At 36.7% G+C, this 27,234-nt stretch overlaps 1 protein-coding gene across 4 annotated transcripts in view; it reads right to left on the bottom strand.

The window, feature by feature from the left end:
* MACROD2 (mono-ADP ribosylhydrolase 2) overlaps positions 1 to 27,234 on the bottom strand; it is a 1,980,208-nt gene that overhangs the window by 830,828 nt on the left and 1,122,146 nt on the right. For all 4 annotated transcript variants that reach the window (XM_082645906.1, XM_082645907.1, XM_082645909.1 and 1 more), the window contains exon 6: positions 5,568 to 5,689. In XM_082645906.1, coding sequence (XP_082502032.1) covers positions 5,568 to 5,689 — 122 coding nt within the window. The remainder of the gene's footprint in view (positions 1 to 5,567; positions 5,690 to 27,234) is intronic.

The raw sequence follows: 27,234 nt of genomic DNA, 5'->3' as shown, positions 1-27,234 counted from the left end.
GGAAGGTCAGTGAAATTTCTTTGTACCCCACTTTGTTTCCTGTTTCTCCCAACCTCCCTTCCAATTCTCCCTCAGGCTGAGGTGCTTGGTACTTTTATTATCCTCTAATTTATCCTGCCAAAGTGAAAAGTAATTTGATAAATTTCTTCAAATTAAGGTATTAGTAAATTAATCATCTGCTGATCTCCTGAGTATTTGCATTTTAAAGGAAAATTGCAGAGAAAGAACAATTCCTGACCATCATAAATTACTGATTAATTACAGAATTTCAGGCTTCCATGGGAAGATATTTAAAAGTGATGAGAGAACAAGAGTACTCTCAGATCATACAATGGACATGACGATCTGGTCTATTTATTTGTCTGGATGGTCGGGAGATTGAGAAAAATTATATACTTGAAGGTAAACATTATATTCTCTAGGTCTTAGGAGATATCGAAAAATGTCTTGGAACACAGTAGGTCTTATTATTTATTAAATAAATATATGATCATATTATTTGGTTTACCGCCAGCAAAATTTTGAAGAATATATTACTTCAGAGAAATTAGAGTAAAGCAGATATCTCTGACCCTTCTCCTCTGCTGTGACACCAAAGCCTTTGGCTTCATTTTGGCAGAAAAGTGGTACCATCAAATATTTCACTTATTCACAGACATTTCCCTGGCCCACTTGCAGGTAGGCAGGACTATGTGAATAGTTCTGGCCAATTAAATGGAAGCGGAAATTATGTTTGTCACTTCTAATCTGAGACAGTAAAAGGTTTATGCACGATTTTGCAAATTCCATGGCTGAGGAGGTTGTCAGCTCCAAATAGCAGAGCCCAGAGACAATGTGATGTCTATACGCCAGGGTCTCTGAATGTAGGCCACTAAGATTTTGAGGTTATTTGTAGGCGTAGCACAGCCTAGCTGATCCAGACCAGTAGAGTAATACATTCCCTTTACGGCATTTACCACACTGCCTTATAGCCGCTTTGTTACACATCTGCTACCCCACCTTAGCTAGTTACTCCTTATTTATTTTTGTAGCTTTATTGTGAAACAACACATAGTGGAAGAAACCATGATAACGTAAGAGTATTTTTTTAAGTTAAAAATTAGAGGGCCTCCCTGGTGGCGCAGTGGTTGAGAGTCCGCCTGCCGATGCAGGGGATACGGGTTCGTGCCCCGGTCTGGGAGGATCCCATATGCCGCGGAGCGGCTGGGCCCATGAGCCATGGCCGCTGGGCCTGCGCATCCGGAGCCTGTGCTCCGCAACGGGAGAGGCCACAACAGTGAGAGGCCCGCATACCGCAAAAAGAAAAAAAAAAAAAAAAAAAAATTAGACTACAAATTTAACACAGCTGCATGTGGTGACAAGATTAGTATAATTTAATTCAATTCAGTGCATCTACTGAGCAATAAAGGTTTGTGGCATGTTCTGTGCTGTCAATACACACATGAGTTGGTAATACTAACAATGATATTATTAATGATTATGAATAAGATGATATTAATCATTATCATCAACATTAATAGTTTTAACTGCCTAAATAAACACAGTAGTATGAGATAATAGAAAATATATGTTGGTTTCTGTCCCTAGTTACTGGCACAGAGCTCCTGAAACCTTTGTAATTTCTGAAGTGATAACACTGGGAGCATCTTTTGTTTTAGTATTTGTCTTTGATCCCATGCCTGACACAGGGCTCCTAATACTCTTGTAAATTTTGAAGTGATAAGAGCACTAGAAGAATCTTTTGTCCTAATGAATTGACTCTGAGTGGGCTTCTGGATGACTTGAGACATGATTAGAAGCTTGGAATTTTCATCCCCATCCCTCATCCTCCAGACAAGGGAGAGGGGCTGGAAATGGAGTTAATGATTGATCATGCCTATGTGAGTAAGTCTCCGTAATACCTCAATAGTCTGGGGTTTGGAGAGCTTCCAGTGGATGCACACATCCACACCTGGAGGATAAAAACCCACCCCAACTGCACGGGGACAGAAGCTCCTGTGCTCCGGGCCCACCCAGACCTCGTCCTATGTATCCCTTCATCTGGTTGTTCACCTGAATCCTTTATCACATCCTTTGATAAACTGGTACATGTATGTGTTTCCCTGAGTTTTGTGACCCGCTCTAGCAAATTAATTGAACCCAAGCAGAGGGTCGTTGGACCTTCCAATCTATAGCTAGTAGGTCAGAAGCATAGGTGACAACCTGAACTTGCAACTGGCATCTTAATGGCGTGTGTGAATGGAGGGGGAGGGGTGGCAGTCTTGTGGGGCTGAGCCCTGAATCTATGGGGTCTGACACTATCTCCAGGTACACAGTGTCAGAACTGAGTTAAGTTATAGGACACCTAGGTGGGGTTGCAGAGAATTGCTTAGTGTGGGAAAAACCTCCACACATTTGGTGACTAGAAATGTCATGAGTGACCTGCTCTGTGTGAGTAGTAAAGGAGACTCACAGGGAAGGAACACACACTAGGGAAGAATGAGAGTTTTCCCTACATAGGAGGAAGAAAAAATTGAGATTTTCCTTTACAAATATACTAACTGGGTACTTCATGATAATTTATTTCTGTATAAAAACATCAAGAAATGATATGATAATGTCTAGAGGTCTGGGTTTCAGAATATCAAAGCAAGAATGATCTCAATCTCCTAAATTTGCCAAATCATAAACTGTGGACATATGTTACACTTGAAGTAATATTATCAACTGCTTTTATAGAGAATACATTTTCCAGTTATTTTACATCCATTATTTCAACTGATCCCCATAATAGCTTCATGATTTAGACAGTAATAATTTACTGATTCTTTGTATATGGAAACGGAGGGTACAAAATACTGACATGACTCTTCCATGGTCACACTAAGCTGATCTGATAAAAGGGTTTATGAGAAAATTTCTTTGACATGCATATAAATGAGCTCAAGTTAACTTTATTTTCCATCTTACTAACCAGGATTTTGATATCAGACATCTCTCCCCATCTATAGTAATGTCTATAAAGTGGAAGCCTGTACAATAAAAGATGTATCCAGTCATGATAACATTTCTAAGAATTTTCCATTTCCCCCAATATGACAAGGATTTTATGACATTAGCATAATTATTTTTTTTAGTGTTGATCAAGAACATGACATTCCATATAAAGTAGAAAGCCCCATTTCCTCCTGCAAGAAATGAAAGAAAGGCAGCCACCATGGGGAACAGTATGAAGCTTCCTTTAAAAATAGAGTTACCATATGATCCAACAATCCCACTCCTGGACATATAGCTGGAGAAAACTATAATTTGAAAATATACACACACCCCAGTGTTCATAGCAGCACTATTTACAATAGCCAAGACATGGAAGCAACCTAAATGTCCGTCAACAGATGAATGGATAAAGAAGATGTGGTACATATACAAAATGGACAGCCATAAAAAGAATGAAATAATGCCATTTGCAGCAACATGGATGGACCTACAGATTATCATATTAAGTGAAGTAAGTCAGACAGAGAAAGACAAATACCATATGATATCACCTATATGTGGAGTACAAAAAAATGACACAAATGAACTTATTTATAAAACAGAAACAGACTCACAGATACAGAAAACAAACTTAAGTTTACCAAAGGGGTGGGATAAATTAGGAGCTTGGTATTAGCAGATATACCCCACTGTATATAAACAAGATAAACAACAAGGTCCTACTGTACAGCACAGGGAACTATATTCAATACAACATTGTAAATCAATATTGTTCAATAAAAAAAGAAAAGAAATAAAGAAGCAAGGAAGGCAGATTTTTTTAAAGAATATGAGACAAGATATTTGATGGCAACTCCAGTCAACCATGTAAGAACGTGGTGATTAATTTAGCTGGACATTTTCCTTCATATTTTGCAGATATTTTCCATCTCCATTTTTATTTACTAATATTTCAGTGACTTCAGTTTAGTGCCCTCACGTGCTAATTTTATCCAAGTAACACGTAATTAATCCCTCAAAATCATCATCAAACATGGTAACATAGAATAGACCTAATTCCAACCTAAGGATGACTAGAGTATCACACTGTAGGGCATCTGATAAAAGTTAATTTAACTTAGTCGATAATTCTTCCACTCTTTACCTCATGGTAGCAAGTACAGTAACAGCAGATGTGATTATTTTAAGGTCATCATAGTTAGGGATGTTTATTTTTTCTGTTAAAAGGATGGGTGATGTTTTTACACTGTTTCTAATGGGCTAGTCTCTTCTTACTTTTTACTGACTTCAAGAAAATCATTAGAGATGCCAGTGAATTTGTTAGCAAATTCTCTTTAGGTCGCAAGCTCCATATTTCCCAAGTTGGAAACTTCTATACATATCCATTTTTCTTAGCACTTCAGCCCCATTTGCCTCTTTTAATCAATAAGCTATACTGACCAAATTTTAATTATTCCCAGAATGTGCACACCTGTTTTGATTTTTCTTATTTCCCTTAGAGAACAAAATGAGTCAACTGGTTTAGTAGCTTACTTTGCTCCCTCTTTGAACTTCAGCTTTCTCCTCTACGACAAAATAGTGTCTAACTTATTGATTCATTTGCAAAGAGAAAATTTTTAAAAATCAAAGAGTCAAATAAAATATCTAGCTCTGTTAACAAGTAGGCAAAGATGTAAAAGGCAGTATAATTGGCTTGAAAAAAAGTTGTCTTATTTTAAGCAAACTCACATTGGAAAAGGCACTTCATAATTATAATCATGCATGAGTACAGCAACCATCCAGGGTTATCTAAATGTGTCTGACTCTCAATGCTTCTTCATGCAAATAATAAAACCACCACGTCTGTGAACTCGCAAGCAATGCTGATTCATTCAGCCTGCTAAGAAGTCAAGTGTTTAACTATCTTCCTGTTCCATGATTTCAGCAAGGTTAACATCTATCTGAAAAACCCAAGGGATTCTGCCCAAATTAACTTACGATTGGGTATTTACACTCTCATTTTTCTCATAGTTTTATTTTACTGGTGTAATTGAGATGTAATAAATGTAGGGCATGTTGCAAAAGAAAAGCAGGTGAATAAATACCTCCAAATCCAGCTAGAGGAGACCCCCTTTCATCTCAGCCTACTGCTAAGGAAATAGATTAGATCCACATTTTCTGAACTCTCCCATCTAAATTGATAGAACTAAGAAGGGATGTGGCATACCCAACTACAGAGTATTCGTTTAGCAAGACCAAAATCAATCTAAAAGAATAACATCTTTCAAGTTAAAACGCATACACAAACACACACACACACAGTCACAAACATTTTCTTCAAAAAATAATGGCAACAGGGAGAAACTAAATTAGATGTGATGGTTCCAGTTCTGGGATTCTATACTTTTAAATGCTAAAACAATTAGGCAAATATTTAGGGCGTACAAACGAGTGGAGTCACGATAACCGATAGACTACATCACGTACTAAGGTCGTTAAACTTAGTTTTAGAATTATAGAAATGATATTCTACCCTCATTTTGGACAAGATTGATTTTCCAGTATATAAAGGCTGAAAAAGAATAAGAAATAAGAAGCATAAAAGTACTTACAACTGATCGGATGTTATTTTCTTTCACCAGTTTCAGAGACGATTTATAGCAATTTGCAAGGTCTTCCTTGTGGGAACCATTAATATGGCCTCTGGCTATTGGTCCTACGGTATGGATAACATCTGTAAGTGCAAAAGGAAGGAAAAATAGGATAAGCAAGATATTTTTCACTTTTCACATAATTGGTGCTTTATTTATTTTAGGTATTTGTGTTGGAGCTTGGAGACAAGCAAGCTAAGAAATACTGATGATGCAAATGCTTCTCTGGTAAAAGATTTTAGATGGCACAGCTTTTTAAAGTAGGCAATTTTCCAGGCAGGTGATGATTGTGAAAAGGAATCCCCTACCAGTAAATTGTTCCATCGCTACTGGTCAGATCCAAGCATAACAGATTATAATATAAGGTGTGAATAATTGGCATGCTGGCAGAAGACAAATCCTCAGTGGGAAATAAACTGAGAAATAGTTGCCTACAAAATGAACATTCTGAATTGACATGGGAAGGAAGCACCAGTGTTACACATCACCTTACTTATAAATAAGACAATAGTATCAGGCATTGTACAAATAAAAAAGGGCAAGTTTCTGGAAATATGTCAAAAGAAGTTATAATAATCAGTAATAACACTAAAAGGGTTATTTTTAAATTTAATTTATTTTTAAATACAGCAGGTTCTTATTAGTAATCTATTTTATACATATTAGTGTATACATGTCACTCCTAATCTCCCAATTCAACACACCACCACCACCACCCCTTTCCCCCCTTGGTGTCCATATGTTTGTTCTCTACATCTGTGTCTCTATTTCTGCCTTAGAAAGTGGTTCATCTTTACCATTTTTCTAGGTTCCACATATATGTGTTATAAAAGGAATAATTTTTAAACATCCCTACCAATTTACAATGCAATCTACTGATCCTCACACACATGAGGTATGCTGGGGATCATGGTTCCTAATAATTACTTAACTTCTATTTTTCACTATATTAAAATTTTCAAAAATCAATCTGTACTTTTCATCCTCTATTTATATTTAAAACACAAAATTAAAATTTTTGTTTTGGCATATAAAACCAGCCATTGTGGTATACATAAACATTTAAGTTTAGGAACTTAATTAAATAGAACTGTCCTCATTTTAAGTCAATAAAGGTTGTAAGAAATAAACCAAATTTTAATCCAAATTACTTGAAAATGCCTTGTAACTCCTGCTTCTCAGTCTTATCTGTTTACCTGGATTATAAACTCATTTAAATGATGTGAGTAACAATAACTAATCAACTTTGATCAAAAAAGAAAATTGGTCCTTAGAATATTATAATGAAAATAAATGACTTGCTTTGGTACCACTTAATTTCCACTTAATTTCAAAAACAGTAACAAGAGAATAAGAACACTTTACCAAAATGCGACTATGGAATAGTTTTAAATTGCATATGAAATTTAAATAGCAGAAAATAAATCACTAATAGAAAGATCTTTGTTAATTGTCTGCTAAATGTCGAGAGTATTATTTAATATTGAGAAAATCCCCAAATGTTGATTTCAACTTTTAACGAGTTTAAACAGTATTTAAACCCTTGTTAGATAATGTTGAAGATGATATCCTGTGATCAAAATAGGCAGAAACCTCATTAGTGAGTTTATGCAGATGTTATTTCACAGACAAACCTGGCTTTAAAGTGAGAACCGCTACGACATATTAATAGAACGGGAGGATAAAGGGAGATTAGGTTGTATTTAGCAAGAAACAAAACAAAACAAAACAAAACCACACAGACACACACACACACAAATTTTTTTTTGTAATAACAAATAAGAATTGCAACAGGATGTCACAAAACAGGTTCAGTAAGATATGGGTTTAAAGGTCAATTAAATTTGGGGATCACCAGGTGATATTAAGTCAGTCGGTTACCTTAGTGTAGGGCTCCTCTGGACACTTAGGATGCTACAATGAATTGTGAGTCTCCACAAGGGAGGGGGGTGATGAACACAGAGTGCTATGTTTCCAAAATACATTTGACTAAACCTAGGGTTTGCAGAGTCCCTCATGGGCCTAAGTTTCCACAAATTAACCTGTGCCCTGTTATTCCAGGGCAATTTTGGCACCCCCCCTTGCCAGTGTTGAAGGTGAAATCTATGTTTTTTGGGGGTTTTTTTTGTTTTATTTGTTTTCTTAAACCTCATGCCCAGTGCCTCTGTCCATCAAATACCATATAAAAGAGCAACAGGATATGACCTTGGTTTCCTTATTTTGTGGATGGAGAAGGTCAAGAATAAATGTCTCTTATCCAGGTCATAAAGATGTGTCTACTGTTGCCAAGTGAACACAGGGCTTAGAGGCATTAATGGGAAGAAAAGAGAGAGAGAGAGAAGTCCATAAGGGCAGGAAGTAATGACATAATAAATAAGTGTTTCCTTTATTTCTCCCTTAGCCATCTTTCTCCACAAAACTTACATGGAATTTTGGAAAAATTATTCCTTGCATTTCTTCACTTCTCCACTTAATTTAAGTCTGAGGACAAACAGCCAATAAAAGAGCATCCTCAACATCAAAATATTGATCTCTGTTGGTTATGCTCTGTATTAAATTTACAGCATCCAAGATCAAGTGTTATTATCAACCAATATCATGACCTCTCAGATCCACAAACCTGTAAGGCTCGAAAGGAAATTTTCTTATTTTAATTGTTTATGGTACTTGTGGGTGACTCTGTAACACCAAGGAGTTCCCCCTTTTCCTGTTATAAAATTCAGTCAGGAGGCCTGCCTTCTGATTCCAGCTCCAGCCCTGACTAGTGGAGTAACCCAGATGAAGCCATCCTTTCATTGGTCCCTGCCTTGGTTTCCTTATCCACAAAATGAATCAGCTGCTTAGATGATCTCTGTGGTCTCTTCTGTGCTTGTGGCATCATTAGTATTTAACCTTGTAATGGAGACCGATGGAGTACAGAATGATGTCTGTGCAGTTAAAAGGACTTTAAACACTGTTAAGTGGCTCTCAAGCCTTTTGAGTATAAGGATCCTCTTTTTCATATCAAAAGTCTTATGGTCTACCCTCTCACAGTAGTAGTTTCAAAATCCACTGATTGAGAACAAGTTAGAGAAAAACAGCTATTAAAACTTCGATGATGCTTTGTATTAATTTACATTTTATTAAACACAATACAATCTTCAGAGCGGACGTATGCATGTGAGATACACGAGATACATGCATTCAATTTATTCAATTTTCTTGCACATGAATTTGTGGATTCCATGGTATAAATAAGATAATGTAAATAGAAGTGTTTCATCTGATGCCTGGTACATGCGGACACTCAAGAAATGCTAATTATCAGCAGCAGCGGCATCAGGCAGGAATGGCAGTTACCTTCTTTCCTCTGGTGTGGAAAGAGCACCAGACTGTAAGCCCTAAGATCTGATTATAATTGTCAGAAGTCCCAGATCTGTCACTAACCAGCAGTTGACCTTGGGCAAGTCATTCTTCTCTTTGGGCTTTGGGCTTAAAACCTAAAAGGAGTTGAATAAGATGGCCTCTAAGATTCTTTGCAGCTCTCAAATACAATCCCTCTTCTACATGTCTATCAAGAATTAAGCTATAGGTTCTGAGTAGTCTAATTCACTATTTTCCAGACAAATGAACATCAGTCATGGTTCAGTTTTCTCCAACATGCCTATACAATGAAATGCAAACTGGCACCATTCCCAGAGAGAGTGGTTAACCATATCTTTCCAAATTACAAAGGTAGACTCCTTTTGGTTTAATAATTCTGTTTCTAGGAATATATTCTGTGGATGATATGCTTGGAGACAACCTAAATGTCCATCAATAGGGGACTAGTGAAACAATTGTACATTTATACAATGAAACATTATGCTTCTGGAATTACAATGAAGGTATTTATGTATGAATATGGAAAGATATTCAGGATATATTACTATGGAAGAAAAAGAAAGAAACAAAATAGAGAGAGAGAGAAGGAAGGAAGGGAGGGAGGGAGGGAGGGAGGGAGAGAGGGAGGGAGGGAAGGAGAGAGGGAAGAAAAGAGATGCAGAAATGTTAAGCATGGTACCATTAGTGTAAAAATACCTCCACAGGTGTAGAAAAGAATGCATATTTGTTTTAGTTAATATATGCATAAAATATCTCTGGGAGGATAAACAAGTAATTAACAGCAGTGGTTAACCTATGAAAACTACAAGGATAGGGCCAAATATGGGAAGAAGACATTTCACTGTTTACTAATATTTTTGATGTTCAAATTATGTGAATGTGTTACTTATACAAAAATTAAATTAAGTATTAAAACAAAGATCATATGGTTAAACCAAGTTCCTGAATTCCATCTACCATATTCCTACAACATATAAAGACTGTTAATGTGCTTTCTAAAGATGATCTTATATCACTATAAATAAGAAAATACACTTAAAAATACTTATATAATTTCAAGGGATTTAAAATAATAACTCCACTAGGTATATTTTTCTTTTATTTTGCTACTCTTAATAATCTCTTTATATAAAACAATTATTTTCAGGGTTTAAATGGTAGGAAAATGGCATTTTTTACCTATATGGCTTATATCTATATTTAAAGTTTTACTATAATTTTAATATGCAAACTGAGTCCTAGATACCTTACAGTGAAAATGTAGGACAGGAACATATTTCTCAGGTATCTCAGTTACCAAAGAATTTTGTATAATGGTCAAGATTTTTTAGAGATGAAAAGGACAGTAGAGAAAATTTAATCCATTTTTCCTTGCTCAATGGATCCACAGGAGAAAGAATTATGCCCAAAGTCACAGATCAGTGTGCGGAGACACACTATCACAGAGACAATATGATTATGAATAAACCTTTCCCAGTGTGGCTACTTATTGAAGGAAATGGCACATATTTGTATATATAAAGTTTGTCATGCTTATCATGAATTCCATTACTTTAGCCTCATACTTTATATACATGCAAATTCTTATTGGCTATTGCTGTGAAAGAAATTACCCCAAAACATGATAACTTAAGACAACAACAATGCTTTATTAATTTTTATGGCTTTTCTGGATCAACAATTCTGAAATGGCTCAACTAGGGGGTCTGGCATGGAGCCTCTCATATGGTTGTAGTTGGTTAGTGGCTGGCAGTGGAATAGTGTGGGTTCCAGCAGCTAAGGGCCGGCCGGCCAGACATCTCTCCCTCTTCCTGTGGTCTCAGGGACTTTCCATGGGGGCCAGTTTGGGTTTCCTTATGGAAGCCTCAGAACAGTCAGTTTGCTCACATGACAGCTCAGGGCTCCAAGACCAAGTGCACCAGAGGTGGAAGCTGTGTTATCCTTTCTATCCCAGCCTTGGGAGTGACACAGTGTTGCCACCACTGTACCCTGATTGGTTGCAACTGTCACAAAATTCCACCCATTTCAAGTGGAATCATGCAGACTTCACCTCTTGATGGGAGAAGTAGCAAAGCATCTGTGGACATGTTTTAAAACGGGCACAATGAAGGATTCCCCAGACACCTGGGGCTTTCTGGGGGTTAGCATGTTTATCAAATACCAAGTGTTGTGGTAGATAAATAAGATATCATAGGAAAAACTGATATGATTATTTCCATGCAGTCATTCATGAAAACAGTGTGAAGGTTCTTCAAAAAATTAAAAATAGAACTACCATATGATCCAACAATTACACTTCTGGGTGTTTATTCAAAGGAAAGAAAAACATCTCAAATAGATATCTGCACCCCTGTGTTCACTGCAGCATTATTTACAACAGCCAAGATATGGATATAACCTAAGTGTCCATTGATGGATGAATGGATAGAAAAAATGGGTTTTATATATATAAACAATGGAATATTATTCAGCCATAAAAGTGAAGGAAATTCTGCCACTGTGATAATATGGATGGGACGTGAGGGCATTATGCTAAGTGACATAAGTCAGAGAGAGGAAGACAAATACTGTATGATCTCACTTACATGTAGAATCCAAAGAGAAAAAAAAAAAAAAACCCAGCAAACTCATAGATACAGAGAACAGATTGATGGTTGCCAGAGGCTAGGGGCAGGAGGGGATGTGTGAATGGATGAAGGAGGTCAAAAGGTACAAACTTTCAGTTATAAGATAAATAAGTCCTGGGAATATAATGCACTGTATGGTGACTATAGTTTCTAATACTATATTGTATATTTGAAAGTTGCTAAAAGAGTAGGTCTTAAAAGTTCTCATCAGAAGAAAGAAATCTATTTCCAGTATGAAGTTCTCAGACCTATTATCTTAATAAGTCAACTGCTGATTTAATTAAAAAATCACAGCTAGAGAAAGACTGAATATGAAATTAATATGCTTATCAATTGTAAATACAATCTAATTTGGAGATCACAGTACCATTGTAGCTCCTAGACAGAACTGCCTGGCCCAGCACTAATTTTGTTGTTTCTTCTGTCTTAAAGTCTGGCAGGAACTTGTAGGCAAAGGAAAAGGCAGGGATGGCTGTTACAGAATCAGCATCGTATCTCACTGTGAGCAATGAAAATAATGTTGGTTCCCTGAATTGTCCAGCTCCACATTCCAGAAAGGAAGAGCAGCCTTCATGCACTTGAAGCCCTTTCTTACACAACTGAGGAAAGCCAAGAAAACAGCAATGCGGTCCATACATTTAATCAACATCTCAAATGCAAGCCCTGGAAGAGGTATGCAAAATGGGATGGCAGGTCGTTTTGTACTTTATCTGACTAAAGGGTGGCAAGACAAATCGAGCCTGACTTTGTTCATCTATTTCTGAAATCAATCAGCCTATAAATCAGCTCTTTTGTTTTGAAGCTATAACCACCACCTTGTGCTCCCCCCACCTCATTCTATCCTGGGAAATTAGTCTGAAGTCTATAGAAAAGGAGGGTAGGATGGAAGGTTGTCTTTGAAGGGGGTGCTGGAGGGAGCGTGCTTTCATTTCCAAATGTGTAAATTGAAAAATGTGCAATTGGAATGCCAAATAAATACCGAAAGCAAGAGAATCGTTTACTAAGATTCGATCGGACTTCTGTGTGATAAAACAAATGCAGCAAAAACATTCTGCGAAAAAATATTAGCATAATGAATTTTAAAACAACTGAGGGAACACATATAGGTTGCTCTCATCGTTTTCCATCTGAGAAGCAACTGTGCTACATTCAAACTGTTAATGAAGAGTCAGACCAGGAGTAGAATCAATTACATGTTGCTTTCATTCACTCTCCTCTTGTATTCATAAGCATAATCGGTCCATCTAACAGACTGCATAATGATGTTGTGCCCTGTCAATCATATTCAAATTGCATGAATTTTAAGGAGAAAAACCAATGCATGGAATTAAATTGATTTTCTTTTCTAGAGCTACAACCACAAAACCAAGCACTAAAAGTATTACTTGCAAATCTTATTGACCAATTTATATGATAAACACCACCAATCTGCAACCTGAAACAGAATACTTGAAGTTCGGTTAACGGGAAATTGAATTACCACCTGATAGCATTACAAAGTAAATGCTGTCTTTTTTCTCCACATAGGTCAATGTTTTCAGATACACATTTTCAGAGCTTGTTTTTATTATATTTCAAGAAACAATCAGTTGTCCATAAGATGTTCCTTTTCAATCTACAGCAGACATCAGTTAGATTGTATTTCAGCTGCAGCATGTTTCTAAATTTGGATTATTCTCTCATACATTTCTTCAGCTGCATGTTTGATTTCTTTCCATGTTCAGAAAGACTAGTCATACAGCTTTGTGCATGAGTTTGGGATAAACCAGCACTTAATGTTATTTTCTAGTGCATTTTCCTTTGAGTCTGTGAGTTGAGCCTGTTTTGTTAGTTTTCCCTCCAGTGTTCTTGGTTATAAAGGGCTTCTAGTTCACCCTAGTTCACCTCTCTTAGCCTCCTTGGTGCTGTGGTTCCCTAAATAAAATGTCTACGTCTATGTCTATGTCTAAGATTAAATACACAGTAGCTAAACACCATTTGCATTTTACAGCTGATAAAGGCACAGTGAATGCACTGTCAAAGCTTGACGGAGTACATCCAGCTCAGTTTGAGGTTTGAATCCCATTTTTACATTAAAATGTGACAGTGTTGCCACGTTTCGGGCATCTTGTGCTGACAGTATGTTTCATGTTTCATTGACTTCAAAGTTGTGAAGTTTTAAGCTTAAGTTGTGAGGGTCAAGTTTTAAAATAATACTTGAGCAATTTCTGCCAAAATGTTATCCTCCATATTAAAAAAAGAAAGAAAGACAGAAAAGAAAGAAAGAAGGAAGGGGCAAAGCTCATTTTAAATTTTTTACTAGCTCTACCTTTTCTGCCAAAGGTTTATTTTAGGTCAGTCCTATTGATGGGACTGTATCCTATTTCAGCTGGACACCTACACATAAGGGTCTATTTGCAATAATATAGATTGAAATTTGTATAAAAGGGATATCCTGTGGTCAGCCATTTATAGAATCATGGAGATTCCACAGAGTATTGGGGGCATCTGCATTACAATAGTGTTATTTCCAACAGAGAGGGGTCTCAGAGAGACTGTGGAAAGCTGAATTTTCTGCAAAATTCCAACATTTCACCATCATTTTAGAATGAACCAAAAGAGAACACATCCTAGAAGGAAGTGAGTCAAATACATGGCATTTTTAATACTTCAATAGCAGGGGTGAGAGGAGGTGGAGGTCCAGATAGACAATATGACTTTTTCAAGGAAAATAATAATGAGGTCTTTGTTCTGGTTCAAGGGCTGGATGGCAATTGGCAGCCTTTTCAGAGAGATGCAAAACCAGTACTTTATGAAGACACAAGGGGAAAGTAGTCTTTAAAAATTCTATGTGGTGAGTAAAAATAAATGAACGTCAGTCCCCTCCGCAGGGTAACTGTACACATGTGGAATCTAGGCTGGGACTGAAGTATGCAGAGGGGTCAGTGTGCTTGTCTGTCAACAGCCTTCCTTTATAGCTCCCTTGCCACCACAAGTATGGACTAGAAAGGCTTTTTTGCAATCATTCACTTAGTCATTAATTCTCTCCTTTTTTAAATAAGTAAATCCACTAAGTGCCAGGTACATAAGGTAATTGCTCTGTTCATTCACACCAAACAGGTCTTGTGTTTTTTTTCTGACTACAGGCCTTTCCTGGTGTCAAGAGAGCCCCTCCATCCTTGCCCCTCAAAATCCTTCCCATCCCATGAAACTCAAAAAGAATTGATCTTCCTTGAAGGTATGATCCATGAACCCCACTACATGAACTAAACTGAACTCAATTCTCCTCTTCTGGTCTCCAATAACACTTCCGTTTGACCATTTACATGACTTTTAACGTGAACATTTCTGTACACACAACTAAGAAGATTCCATCGGTCAGAGCTCCCCAATAACACAGCATTCTGCCTGAGGAGGCAGGGAACTTCCTGTCATCAGAGGCAATCAAATATGACTATGTATGCATCGAGATTCCTTCTAACTCTGGGATGTTATTCTGTGTTTCCTGTCTTCATGTGGAGACTACGCTTCCACCGCAGAAAACATGACCAATCTATGTCTGAGTCTCCTGGCAAAGCCAAGAACTCTACGGGAACAAATTGCCTAATAGATAATTAGTGAATTTGTGAGTAATGCAATAAAAGTTGGCCTGATATAATCAATCTAATCAGAGATGATAAACTGGATTAGAGAAGACAATGAGGTGAAATGGACAGACTAGACTGAGTAAGCAATGGAATGTAGTTTGACTGGTTCAGATCATTCAACACAAATTTTTATAGAACTAAGAATCTGTTTCTTCACAGAAAGGCTCAGCAAAGCCTGATCAAAGATTTCCTAATAAATGCACTACAATTAAAAAAAAAACACACACTCTCCCAGCAGCCTCAGAAGCAGCGGATTAAAGCTCCACAATCAACTTGATGTACCCTGCATCTGTGGAATACATGAATAGACAACACATCATCCCAAATTGAGGAGCCTGGAGTCAGTGCTGTGCCTCTGAGGTGGGAGAGCCAACTTCAGGACACTGGTCCACAAGAGACCTCCCAGCTCCACATAATATCAAACGGCAAAAATCTTCCAGAGATCTCCATCTCAACACCAGCACCCAGCTTCACTCAACGACCAGCAAGCTACAGTGCTGGACACCCTAAGCCAAACAACTAGCAAGACAGGAACACAACGCCACCCATTAGCAGAGAGGTGGCCTAAACTCATAAAAAGTCTGCAGACACTCCAAAACACACCACCAGACGTGGACCTGCCCACCAGAAAGACAAGATCCAGCCTCATCCACCAGAACACAGGCACTAGTCCCCTCCACCAGGAAGCCTACACAACCCACTAAACCAACCTTAGCCACTGGGGACAGACACCAAAAACAACGGGAACTACGAACCTGCAGCCTGCAAAAAGGAGACCCCAAACACAGAAACATAAGCAAAATGAGAAGACAGAAAAACACACAGCAGGAGAAGGAGCAAGATAAAAACCCACCAGATCTAACAAATGAAGAGGTAATAGGCAGTCTACCTGAAAAAGAATTCAGAATAATGATGGTAAAGATGATCCAAGATTCTATTTCCCAGATCCAAAATCTTGGAAATAGAATAGACAAAATGCAAGAAACAGTTAACAAGGACCTAGAAGAACTAAAGATGAATCAAGCATCGATTAAAAACACAATACATGAAATAAAAAATACTCTAGATGGGATCAATAGCAGAATAACTGAGGCAGAAGAACGGATAAGTGAGGTGGAAGATAAAATAGTGGAAATAACTGCTGCAGAGCAAAATAAAGAAAAAAGAATGAAAAGAACAGAGGACAGTCTCAGAGACCTCTGGGACAACATTAAACACACCAACATTCGAATTATAGGGGTTCCAGAAGAAGAAGAGAAAAAGAAAGGGACTGAGAAAATATTTGAAGAGATTATAGTTGAAAACTTCCCTAATATGGGAAAGGAAATAGTTAATCAAGTCCAGGAGGCACAGAGAGTCCCATACAGAATAAATCCAAGGAGAAATACGCCAAGACACATATTAATCAAACTGTCAAAAATTAAACACAAAGACATCATATTAAAAGCAGCAAGGCAAAAACAACAAATAACACACAAGGGAATCCCCATCAGGATAACAGCTGATCTCTCAGCAGAAACTCTACAAGCCAGAAGGGAGTGGCAGGACATAATTGAAGTGATGAAGGAGAAAAACCTGCAACCAAGATTACTCTACCCAGCAAGGATCTCATTCAGATTTGATGGAGAAATTAAAACGTTTACAGACAAGCAAAAGCTGAGAGAGTTCAGCACCACCAAACCAGCTTTACAACAAATGCTAAAGGAACTTCTTTAGGCAAGAAACACAACAGAAGTAAAAGACCTACAATAACGAACCCAAAACAATTAAGAAAATGGGAACAGGAACATACATATCAATAATTACCTTAAATGTAAATGGACTAAATGCTCCCACCAAAAGACACAGATTGGCTGAATGGATACAAAAACAAGACCCATATATATGCTGTCTACAAGAGACCCACTTCAGACCTAGAGACACATACAGACTGAAAGTAAGGGGATGGAAAAAGATATTCCATGCAAATGGAAACCAAAAGAAAGCTGGAGTAGCAATTCTCATATCAGACAAAATAGACTTTAAAATAAAGACTACTAGAAGAGACAAAGAAGGACACTACATAATGATCAAGGGATCGAGCCAAGAAGAAGATATAACAATTGTAAATATTTATGCACCAAACATAGGAGCACCTCAATACATAAGGCAAATACTAACAGCCATAAAAGGAGAAATTGACAGTAACACACTCATAGTAGGGGACTTTAACACCCCACTTTCACCAATGGACAGATCATCCAAAATGAAAATAAATAAGGAAACACAAGCTTTAAATGATACATTAAACAAGATGGACTTAATTGATATTTATAGGACATTCCATCCAAAAACAACAGAATACACATTTTTCTCAAGTGCTCATGGAACATTCTCCAGGATAGATCATATCTTGGGTCACAAATCAAGCCTTGGTAAATTTAAGAAAATTGAAATTGTATCAAGTATCTTTTCTGACCACAATGCTATGAGACTAGATATCAATTACAGGAAAAGAGCTGTAAAAAATACAAACACATGGAGGCTAAACAATACACTACTTAATAACGAAGTGATCACTGAAGAAATCAAAGGGGAAATTAAAAAATACCTAGAAACAAATGACAATGGAGACACGACGACCCAAAACCTATGGGATGCAGCAAAAGCAGTTCTAAGAGGGAAGTTTATAGCAATACAATCCCACCTTAAGAAACAGGAAACATCTCGAATAAACAACCTAACCTTGCACCTAAAGCAATTAGAGAAAGAAGAACAAAAACATCCCAAAGTTAGCAGAAGGAAAGAAATCATAAAAATCAGATCAGAAATAAATGAAAAAGAAATGAAGGAAACGATAGCAAAGATCAATAAAACTAAAAGCTGGTTCTTTGAGAAGATAAACAAAATTGATAAACCATTAGCCAGACTCATCAAGAAAAGAAGGGAGAAGACTCAAATCAATAGAATTAGAAATGAAAAAGGAGAAGTAACAACTGACACTGCAGAAATACAAAAGATCATGAGAGATTACTATAAGCAACTCTATGCCAATAAAATGGACAACCTGGAAGAAATGGACAAATTCTTAGAAATGCACAACCTGCCAAGACTGAAGCGGGAAGAAATAGAAAATATAAACAGACCAATCACAAGCACTGAAACTGAAACTGTGATAAAAAATCTTCCAACAAACAAAAGCCCAGGACCAGATGGCTTCACAGGTGAATTCTATCAAGCATTTAGAGAAGAGCTAACACCTATCCTTCTCAAACTCTTCCAAAATATAGCAGAGGGAGCAACACTCCCAAACTCATTCTACGAGGCCACCATCACCTTGATACCAAAACCAGACAAGGATGTCACAAAGAAAGAAAACTACAGGCCAATATCACTGATGAACATAGATGCAAAAATCCTCAACAAAATACTAGCAAACAGAATCCAACAGCACATTAAAAGGATCATACACCATGATCAAGTGGGGTTTATTCCAGGAATGCAAGGATTCTTCAATATACGCAAATCAATCAACGTGATACACCATATTAACAAATTGAAGGAGAAAAACCATATGATCATCTCAATAGATGCAGAGAAAGCTTTCGACAAAATTCAACACCCATTTATGATAAAAAACCTGCAGAAAGTAGGCATAGAGGGAACTTTCCTCAACATAATAAAGGCCATATATGACAAACCCACAGCCAGCATCGTCCTCAATGGTGAAAAACTGAAACCATTTCCACTAAGATCAGGAACAAGACAAGGTTGCCCACTCTCACCACTCTTATTCAACCTAGTTTTGGAAGTTTTAGCCACAGCAATCAGAGAAGAAAAGGAAATAAAAGGAATCCAAATTGGAAAAGAAGAAGTAAAGCTGTCACTGTTTGCAGATGACATGATACTGTACATAGAGAATCCTAAAGATGCTACCAGAAAACTACTAGAGTTAATGAATTTGGTCAAGTTGCAGGATACAAAATTAATGCACAGAAATCTCTGGCATTCCTATATACTAATGATGAAAAATCTGAAAGTGAAATCAAGGAAACACTCCCATTTACCATTGCAACAAAAAGAATAAAATATGTAGGAATAAACCTACCTAAGGAGACAAAAGACCTGTATGCAGAAAATTATAAGACACTGATGAAAGAAATTAAAGATGATACAAATAGATGGAGAGATGTACCATGTTCTTGGATGGAAGAATCAACATTGTGAAAATGACTCTACTATCCAAAGCGATCTACAGATTCAATGCAATCCCTATCAACCTACCAATGGCATTTTTCACAGAACTAGAACAAAAAATTTCACAATTTGTATGGAAACACAAAAGACCCCGAATAGCCAAAGCAATCTTGAGAACGAAAAATGGAGCTGGAGGAATCAGGCTCCCTGACTTCAGACTATACTACAAAGCTACAGTAATCAAGACAGTATGGTACTGGCACAAAAACAGAAAGATAGATCAATGGAACAGGATAGAAAGCCCAGAGTTAAACCCACGGACATATGGTCAACTTATCTTTGATAAAGGAGGCAGGAATGTACAGTGGAGAAAGGACAGTCTCTTCAATCAGTGGTGCTGGGAAAACTAGATAGGGACATGTAAAAGTATGAGATTAGATCACTCCCTAACACCATACACAAAAATAAGCTCAAAATGGATTAAAGACCTAAATGTAAGGCCAGACACTATCAAACTCTTAGAGGAAAACATAGGCAGAACACTCTATGACATAAATCACAGCAAGATCCTTTTTGACCCACCTCCTAGAGAAATGGAAATAAAGACAAAAATAAACACATGGGACCTAATGAAACTTAAAAGCTTTTGCACAGCAAAGGAAACCATAAACAAGACCAAAAGACAACCCTCAGAATGGGAGAAAATATTTGCAAATGAAGCAACTGACAAAGGATTAATCTCCAAAATTTATAAGCAGCTCATGCAGCTCAATAACAAAAAAACAACAACCCAATCCAAAAATGGGCAGAAGACCTAAATAGACATTTCTCCACAGAAGATATACAGACTGCCAACAAACACATGAAAGGATGCTCAACATCTTTACTCATTAGAGAAATGCAAATCAAAACTACAATGAGATATCATCTCACACCAGTCAGAATGGCCATCATCAAAAAATCTAGAAACAATAAATGCTGGAGAGGGTGTGGAAAAAAGGGAACACTCTTGCACTGCTGGTGGGAATGTGAATTGGTACAGCCGCTATGGAGAACAGTATGGAGGTTCCTTAAAAATCTACAAATAGAACTACCATATGACCCAGCAATCCCACTACTGGGCATATACCCTGAGAAAACCATAATTCAAAAAGAGACATGTACCAAAATGTTCATAGCAGCCCTATTTACAATAGCCCGGAGATGGAAACAACCTAAGTGTCCATCATCGGATGAATGGATAAAGAAGATGTGGCACATATATACAATGGAATATTACTCAGCCATAAAAAGAAATGAAATTGAGCTATTTGTAATGAGGTGGATAGACCTAGAGTCTGTCATACAGAGTGAAGTAAGTCAGAAAGAGAAAGACAAATACTGTATGCTGACACATATATATGGAATTTAAGAAAAAAAAATGTCATGAAGAACATAGGGGTAAGACAGGAATAAAGACACAGACCTACTAGAGAATGGACTTGAGGATATGGGGAGGGGGAAGGGTAAGCTGTGACAAAGTGAAAGAGCGGCATGGACATATATACACTACCAAATGTAAGGTAGATAGCTAGTGGGAAGCAGCCACATAGCACAGGGAGATCAGCTCGGTGCTTTGTGACCGCCTGGAGGGGTGGGATAGGGAGGGTGGAAGGGAGACGCAAAAGGGAGGGGACATGGAAACATATGTATATGTATAACTGATTAAATTTGTTATAAGGCAAAAAATTTTAAAAAAAGCACTATAGAAAAAAATAAAAAATAAAAGAAAATAAAACACACACACACACACACACACAATTCTAATACCATCACACTTTTTAGTAAAAGCTATAAGATTCTTTCCCAAGACTTCCAACAGAAAAAAAAAAAGTGTGCAGTGACTCCTTTGCCTTTTTCTGCAAGAGATAATTAAGTGCATTTTTAAAATGTGTCACTTCCCTCATCTGCACATGGTTCATTTTAGAATAAATTGGCTTTGTTCTAGAGATTGGTTTTGGCTCTCAAATCACAAAATGGAAAATTGCAGATTCTCTACATGTCTTCTCAAAAAATTAATGGGATCACTTTTCGCGTTTCTTTAAAAAGTGACATTTGAGTATAATGAACCCACCTCTCCATCAAAATAAACCAGGTTTAATTTTTTCCTGAGACCAGTACATTCATAAGACACCACTGGACTACAGCTACTCCATACATTTACACCTGTACTCTCTTTTGGGTTGCACTTTCATGGTATAAACATCCACACAAGGCTCTACATCTAATTTTCTAGAGGAACACTTGTATTTAGAAAAGACAACTGAGAAGGACAGAACATTTTAAGAATGAGATTAACATTGATTCTAAAAGAAAGAATACATGGAAATTTCTATACCATGAAGTTGCATTTTTCATGAGTTCATTTATACGAATTCAACAATATGAACAAGGGGTTAGGAGGAGTGAGAATGACAAAATATTTAAATAATAAGGACTATTTCACTAAACATTTCCACAATGAGTGTTTGCTCTAGCATGAACATGAACTTACATTGCTGGACCCCAAGAGATCAGACTGCATTCCCACCTACCTCTCAGACATGATTGGCTCTTTGTACAAAATAGAAGCTGTTTTCAAACTTTTTGGTTTTGGAACCTCTTTACACTCAAAAATAACTGAGGGGCTTCCCTGGTGGCGCAGTGGTTGAGAGTCTGCCTGCCGATGCAGGGGATGCAGGTTCGTGCCCTGGTCCGGGAAGATCCCACATGCCGCGGAGCGGCTAGGCCCGTGAGCCATGGCTGCTGAGCCTGAGCGTCCGGAGCCTGTGCTCCGCAACGGGAGCGGCCACAACAGTGAGAGGCCCGCGTACCACAAAAAAAAAAAAAAAAAAAAAAAACTGAGGACCTGTGAGAGCTTTTGTTTTGGTGGGTCATATCTATCACACAAGAAAACAAAAGCACATATACAATTAAGTATCAGGAAAATGATGCTATCACATGTCATGTAACCTCTGGAAAACTACACTGCACACTCAAGAGAGAAAGAAAGTGAAAAATGCAAATAATCTCTGAATTTTATTATGAACATGGTATTGACCTCACAAATCCCCTGAAAGAGGTATCCCTAAATCACACTTTGAGAATTGCTACACTAGAGCTTCTTTCTGTGCAGATCTAGTAACTAAAAATAAATAGCCCCACTTCTAATGGAAAATTGGCACCATTAACTACATCATCTGGTTCTCAAGTTTGAAGAAACAGTGATCTCTTTCAACTCTATAGGGAAAACCAGACATACTGGTCTTGTTAAGAAATGGTATTTCTCTGTTTCAACTTTTGTATGAGTTAAGGGATTTTAAAAGAGTAATCTTAACTGAATGCAATTTTTGTCTTTTGGATATAAAGATTCTCAATCTTTAGAACTTAATTTCTCTTTCCACTTCTGTGAGACAGTGATCAGATCATTTCTACTAGCCAACTTCTTGAGAATAGAGATGCTCTTCTTAAATAAGCAGTTTGCTTATTTAAGACTAGTCCAGATCTAGTAACTAAATATAAATATCCCCTAAATATAAATATCCAGTCCTAGTAACTAGGACTCAAGGAAGAAAGTCTAAGATGACTGCTACCAGATCAGTTGATTCTAGTAGAGAAGAAAATGGCAGGCACAGCTTTTTAAACAAGAATTCTACCAGACACCACAGGATAAAGCAAAGACGGATCCTTCAGGATCATGCATTCCCAAGAAAAATCATGACAACAGTGTCCTTTCTTGTGCTTCCTTCTTCATAGAATGAGTTGGAAGCTACTAAAGGGAAGGAGACCAGCTAACATTAAACCAGGTTGGGAAGAATGAGAAAGGACACAGATAATTCAAGAAGCTTAAAGGTTCTGGCCAATTTTGATGATGGTTTCAAGGTGGGTGGGAGAAAAGAAAGGGAAGAGTCAAAATTCATCCAAAGTAACTCCACTCTGGGTGACTGAGGGGACGACAGAAATGGGGAAATCAGAATATATAGTAATTGAGGCCCAACTTATTGTAGTGCTTATCAAGTCTTCTAAAAATCTATCCTTAACATAAAAATAAAATGCAGAAAGGGGACAAAAATAAGAGAAGAATTAGCAAGACAAACAGACAAAACTTGTACAGTTGAAGGTAACTAACTTTCCTGTATCAAGGTACTTTTTTTTTCCTTTTTCCTTGCCTATTTTGGGTCTGACATAGAATCACTCAGGGGAAGACAAAATATCACTGAGCCTTTCAAACATGATTCATTGTGAGGCTGAGATTCAAAGAGGTCAACATGTGCCTCTGCAAGATTACTTAATGGAAACCATTAATGTAAAGCCACTCAAAGAAAACCAAGAGATCTTTCCATAGTAATTCAGATGCTAACAATGGAATGTTTGCCTGGAAGCTTTGATAATTAAGCAATGAATACCAGATTTTAAAAGAAAGAAATACAAGTAAATAAATAAATAACATCTGGTGATTGATTCTCTAGTAATATACTATAGTGTAGGCCAATGAATAAAAATTCCAATTTTTATTTGGAAATGGGGTCATGCTTGAGTGATATGATAACATGATGAGAGAAACAGGCAGAGTAAAAGAATGGGTAGTTTATTATGAGTAGGAAAATATTTTATATTATAGAGAAGTGTCTAAAGATGGTCACTAGAATGTGTAATTATAATCAGATAGAATGATATCAGGGGACTATTACTAAGCCATAAAAAGAAATGAAATTGAGTTATTTGTAGTGAGGTGGATGGACCTAGAGTCTGTCATACAGAGTGAAGTAAGTCAGAAAGAGAAAAACAAATACTGTATGTTAACACATATATATGGAATCTAAAGAAAAAAAAAAGTGGTTCTGAAGAACCTAAGGGGCAGGACAGGAATAAAGATGCAGATGTGCAGATGTAGAGAAGGGACTTGAGGACACGGGGAGGGGAAGGGTAAGCTGGGACGAAGTGAGAGAGTGGCATGGACAGGTATACACTACCAAATGTAAAATAGATAGCTAGTGGGAAGCAGCTGCATAGCACAGGGAGATCAGCTCGGTGCTTTGTGACCACCTAGAGGGTGGGATATGGAGGGTGGGAAGGAGACGCAAAAGGGAGGAGATATGGGGATATATGTATATGTATAGCTGATTCATTTTGTTATAAAGCAGAAACTAACACACCATTGTAAAGCAATTATACTCCAATAAAGATGTTAAGAAAAAAAAAAAGAATGATATCAGGAAAGAGCAAGAAAACAAGTCTTCACATCCCAATGGCAAATCCAACTCATGAACTGGGTAAACTTGTGGGAAGTTTACCCACAAGTTTTTACTGGGAAAAGTAATTTTACCTTTCCTCTCCTCTCTGTAAAAACAGAATAATATTTATTTTTCAAGTTCATAATGGGGAATAAATTAGCCATTATATGTGAAAGCATCAAGCACAGTACCTGGCATGTAGTAGGTGAACTCTAACTTGATTGATTATCGTTAGTACTTGTAGGTAATTGTATTCACAGTGTGCATAAATAGGATAACAATAAGCTCTTTCATATTTAATTAGCATTTCATCATTACACTCTCAAAATTCATAACTATTCATAGAAACCGATTATGTCAGAATTTATATTTTACTGGCTTCTTTGCTTCTACTATTTCTTGGATTCCTGGTTTTCTCTTTCTTAAACTCTCTCTTTTTTTCTTTTCCTCAAATATTTGGGTAATTCTTTTAGAGGTGGTCTGTAGCTGGGAATTTTCTAAGTCACTAGATTTTCAAAAGCTTTTAGTTCATTCTCATTTCTGAATGTTAGTTTTCCAGCATATATGACTCTAGGTTTAAATTATTTTTTCTCTCAGAATTTTGACGATTTTGCTTCATTTCCTTCTACCACGAGAAAAAGCTAGTTTGATTTTTACACCTCCATAAGTTGAGCTGGATTTCTTTTCCTCCCCAGAAGTTTTAGGAACTTCCAATTTATACTTGGAATTCTGAATTCTGTCTAGGTTCTTTTAGGACAGGAATTCTTTTTTCCCTTTTAGTTATGAAGTTATTACTACTCTTTCCTTTTCTCCATTCATTCTAGAAGTCTTAATAGATGGGTTGTATATGTCTGGGAGTAAATCTCAATTGTTTTTACTTTCTCTTAAATATAATATTTTATCTGCTGCACATTTTAGACTATTTCCTTGACTTATTCTTTGCATCAGTAAGTTTTCAGCTGTTTCCTTTCCATTATGCATCCCTTCATTTGAGATTTCTGTTCTTGTTTTAACTTCCTGGAATTTTTATTTCTCCCTCTCTTGTTAGAACATCTTTTTCTAACTTCTACATGTATTGAATATAATTCTTTTCTCTAACAGCTTTTTTACTGGATATAAATCCTTTTGTTGTCCAGGCTAATACTCTGTTATAGCTATCTCTCAGTGGATCTGAATTCATTTAACATACACCTTCACACTTTTTTTCTTGATACTTCTAGAGACCCATACAAATTATATGCATTTTCATCACATTGTTACTTATAATGCAAATAATTAATCCCTTGTCAGGGCATCTCAAATAAGAAAGAAAAGTATTTGTAATGTTGTAATTGATGACTGAATTATATAAATAGACATTTTAACAAGGAATGTATTTCTCATGCAGCTAACAAAAGGATTATAGAAATTGCTAAGATCTTCACAGTTTTTTTTTAATGTTAAAAGGTATGATTTTATTTTCCCAACATGATAAAACAGCATATGCTTCCAAATTGCAAATACACACACACACAAAAACACACAGGAAAAAATAAAGAGAAAAAAAAATATTCGGTGTTTTCATGACTCAGAACATCTCCATCCACATCATTCTAGCTATTTCATAGTGTTTCTTTTAGAACTGATGACAACATTCCAAACCAGACCTATTTTAGACCCCATTTTTAATAAATATTATACACTTTAAATAAAAATGGATTACATGTTTTCCAGAAGAGAATAGTTCAAATTTGAAGAGTTGTTTTTAGATACCTAATTATTATGCATTAATTACAAATCTTATTTAAACTACTTAAACTAAAAGCAATATTTATTTTTACCCTCACTAGTAGATTTATATGCCTTGTTACACACTTAGCTGTCCAGAGATATTTAAAGGAGAAACATATCAAGCAGCTGAATTATTTTCTAAAGCATCCTTGCAGTGCAGTATTTCAAAAACACAGAAGACAACATCAATAACATGTTCTGATAGGGTTTTAACAATTTTACTGCTTATTTCATTCTGAAAGACTAATGTCTTAGTTCTCTCTACTACAGTAAATGGACTGCAAGACACTGCTGTATAATAAAGAACAACAAAATTAATCTAATGGAATTATCATTGACAATTTTATTGATGAAATAGTACAAAAGTTTAAATTTAAATGACTATGGGTTTCTCCTCAGAAATCATGGAGGCCAGAAGGAAGTGATGAAAGAAAAGAACAATCAAACATAGAATCTTATTTCTATTTCTTATTTCTAGCAAAATTATCCTTCAGGAATGAAGGAGGAAATAAATCATTCTAAGGCAAAGGTAAACTAAGAGAATTTGTCATCAGCAGACCAGACCCAACCTACAAGAATGACTAAAGGAAGTTCTTGAGACAGAGGAAATAATAAAGGAAGAAATTTTAGAGCATAAGGAAAGGGGAAAGAATAAAAGAGAGAGCAAAAATATGGAAGAATGGATAAGTAAACTGTGCCTGAACTAATGACAAATAAACTATTGTTACATGTGGCAACGTGAATGGATGTGACAGACTTCATACTAAACAAAAGAAATTTTGAGGCCGGAGATAGATGGGCCTCAGGCTGAGCC

Source organism: Mesoplodon mirus (genome assembly GCF_964341445.2).
Source record: "Mesoplodon mirus genome assembly, chromosome: 15".
Lineage (NCBI taxonomy): Eukaryota > Metazoa > Chordata > Mammalia > Artiodactyla > Ziphiidae > Mesoplodon > Mesoplodon mirus.
This window is presented reverse-complemented; position numbering and strand designations above follow the sequence as displayed.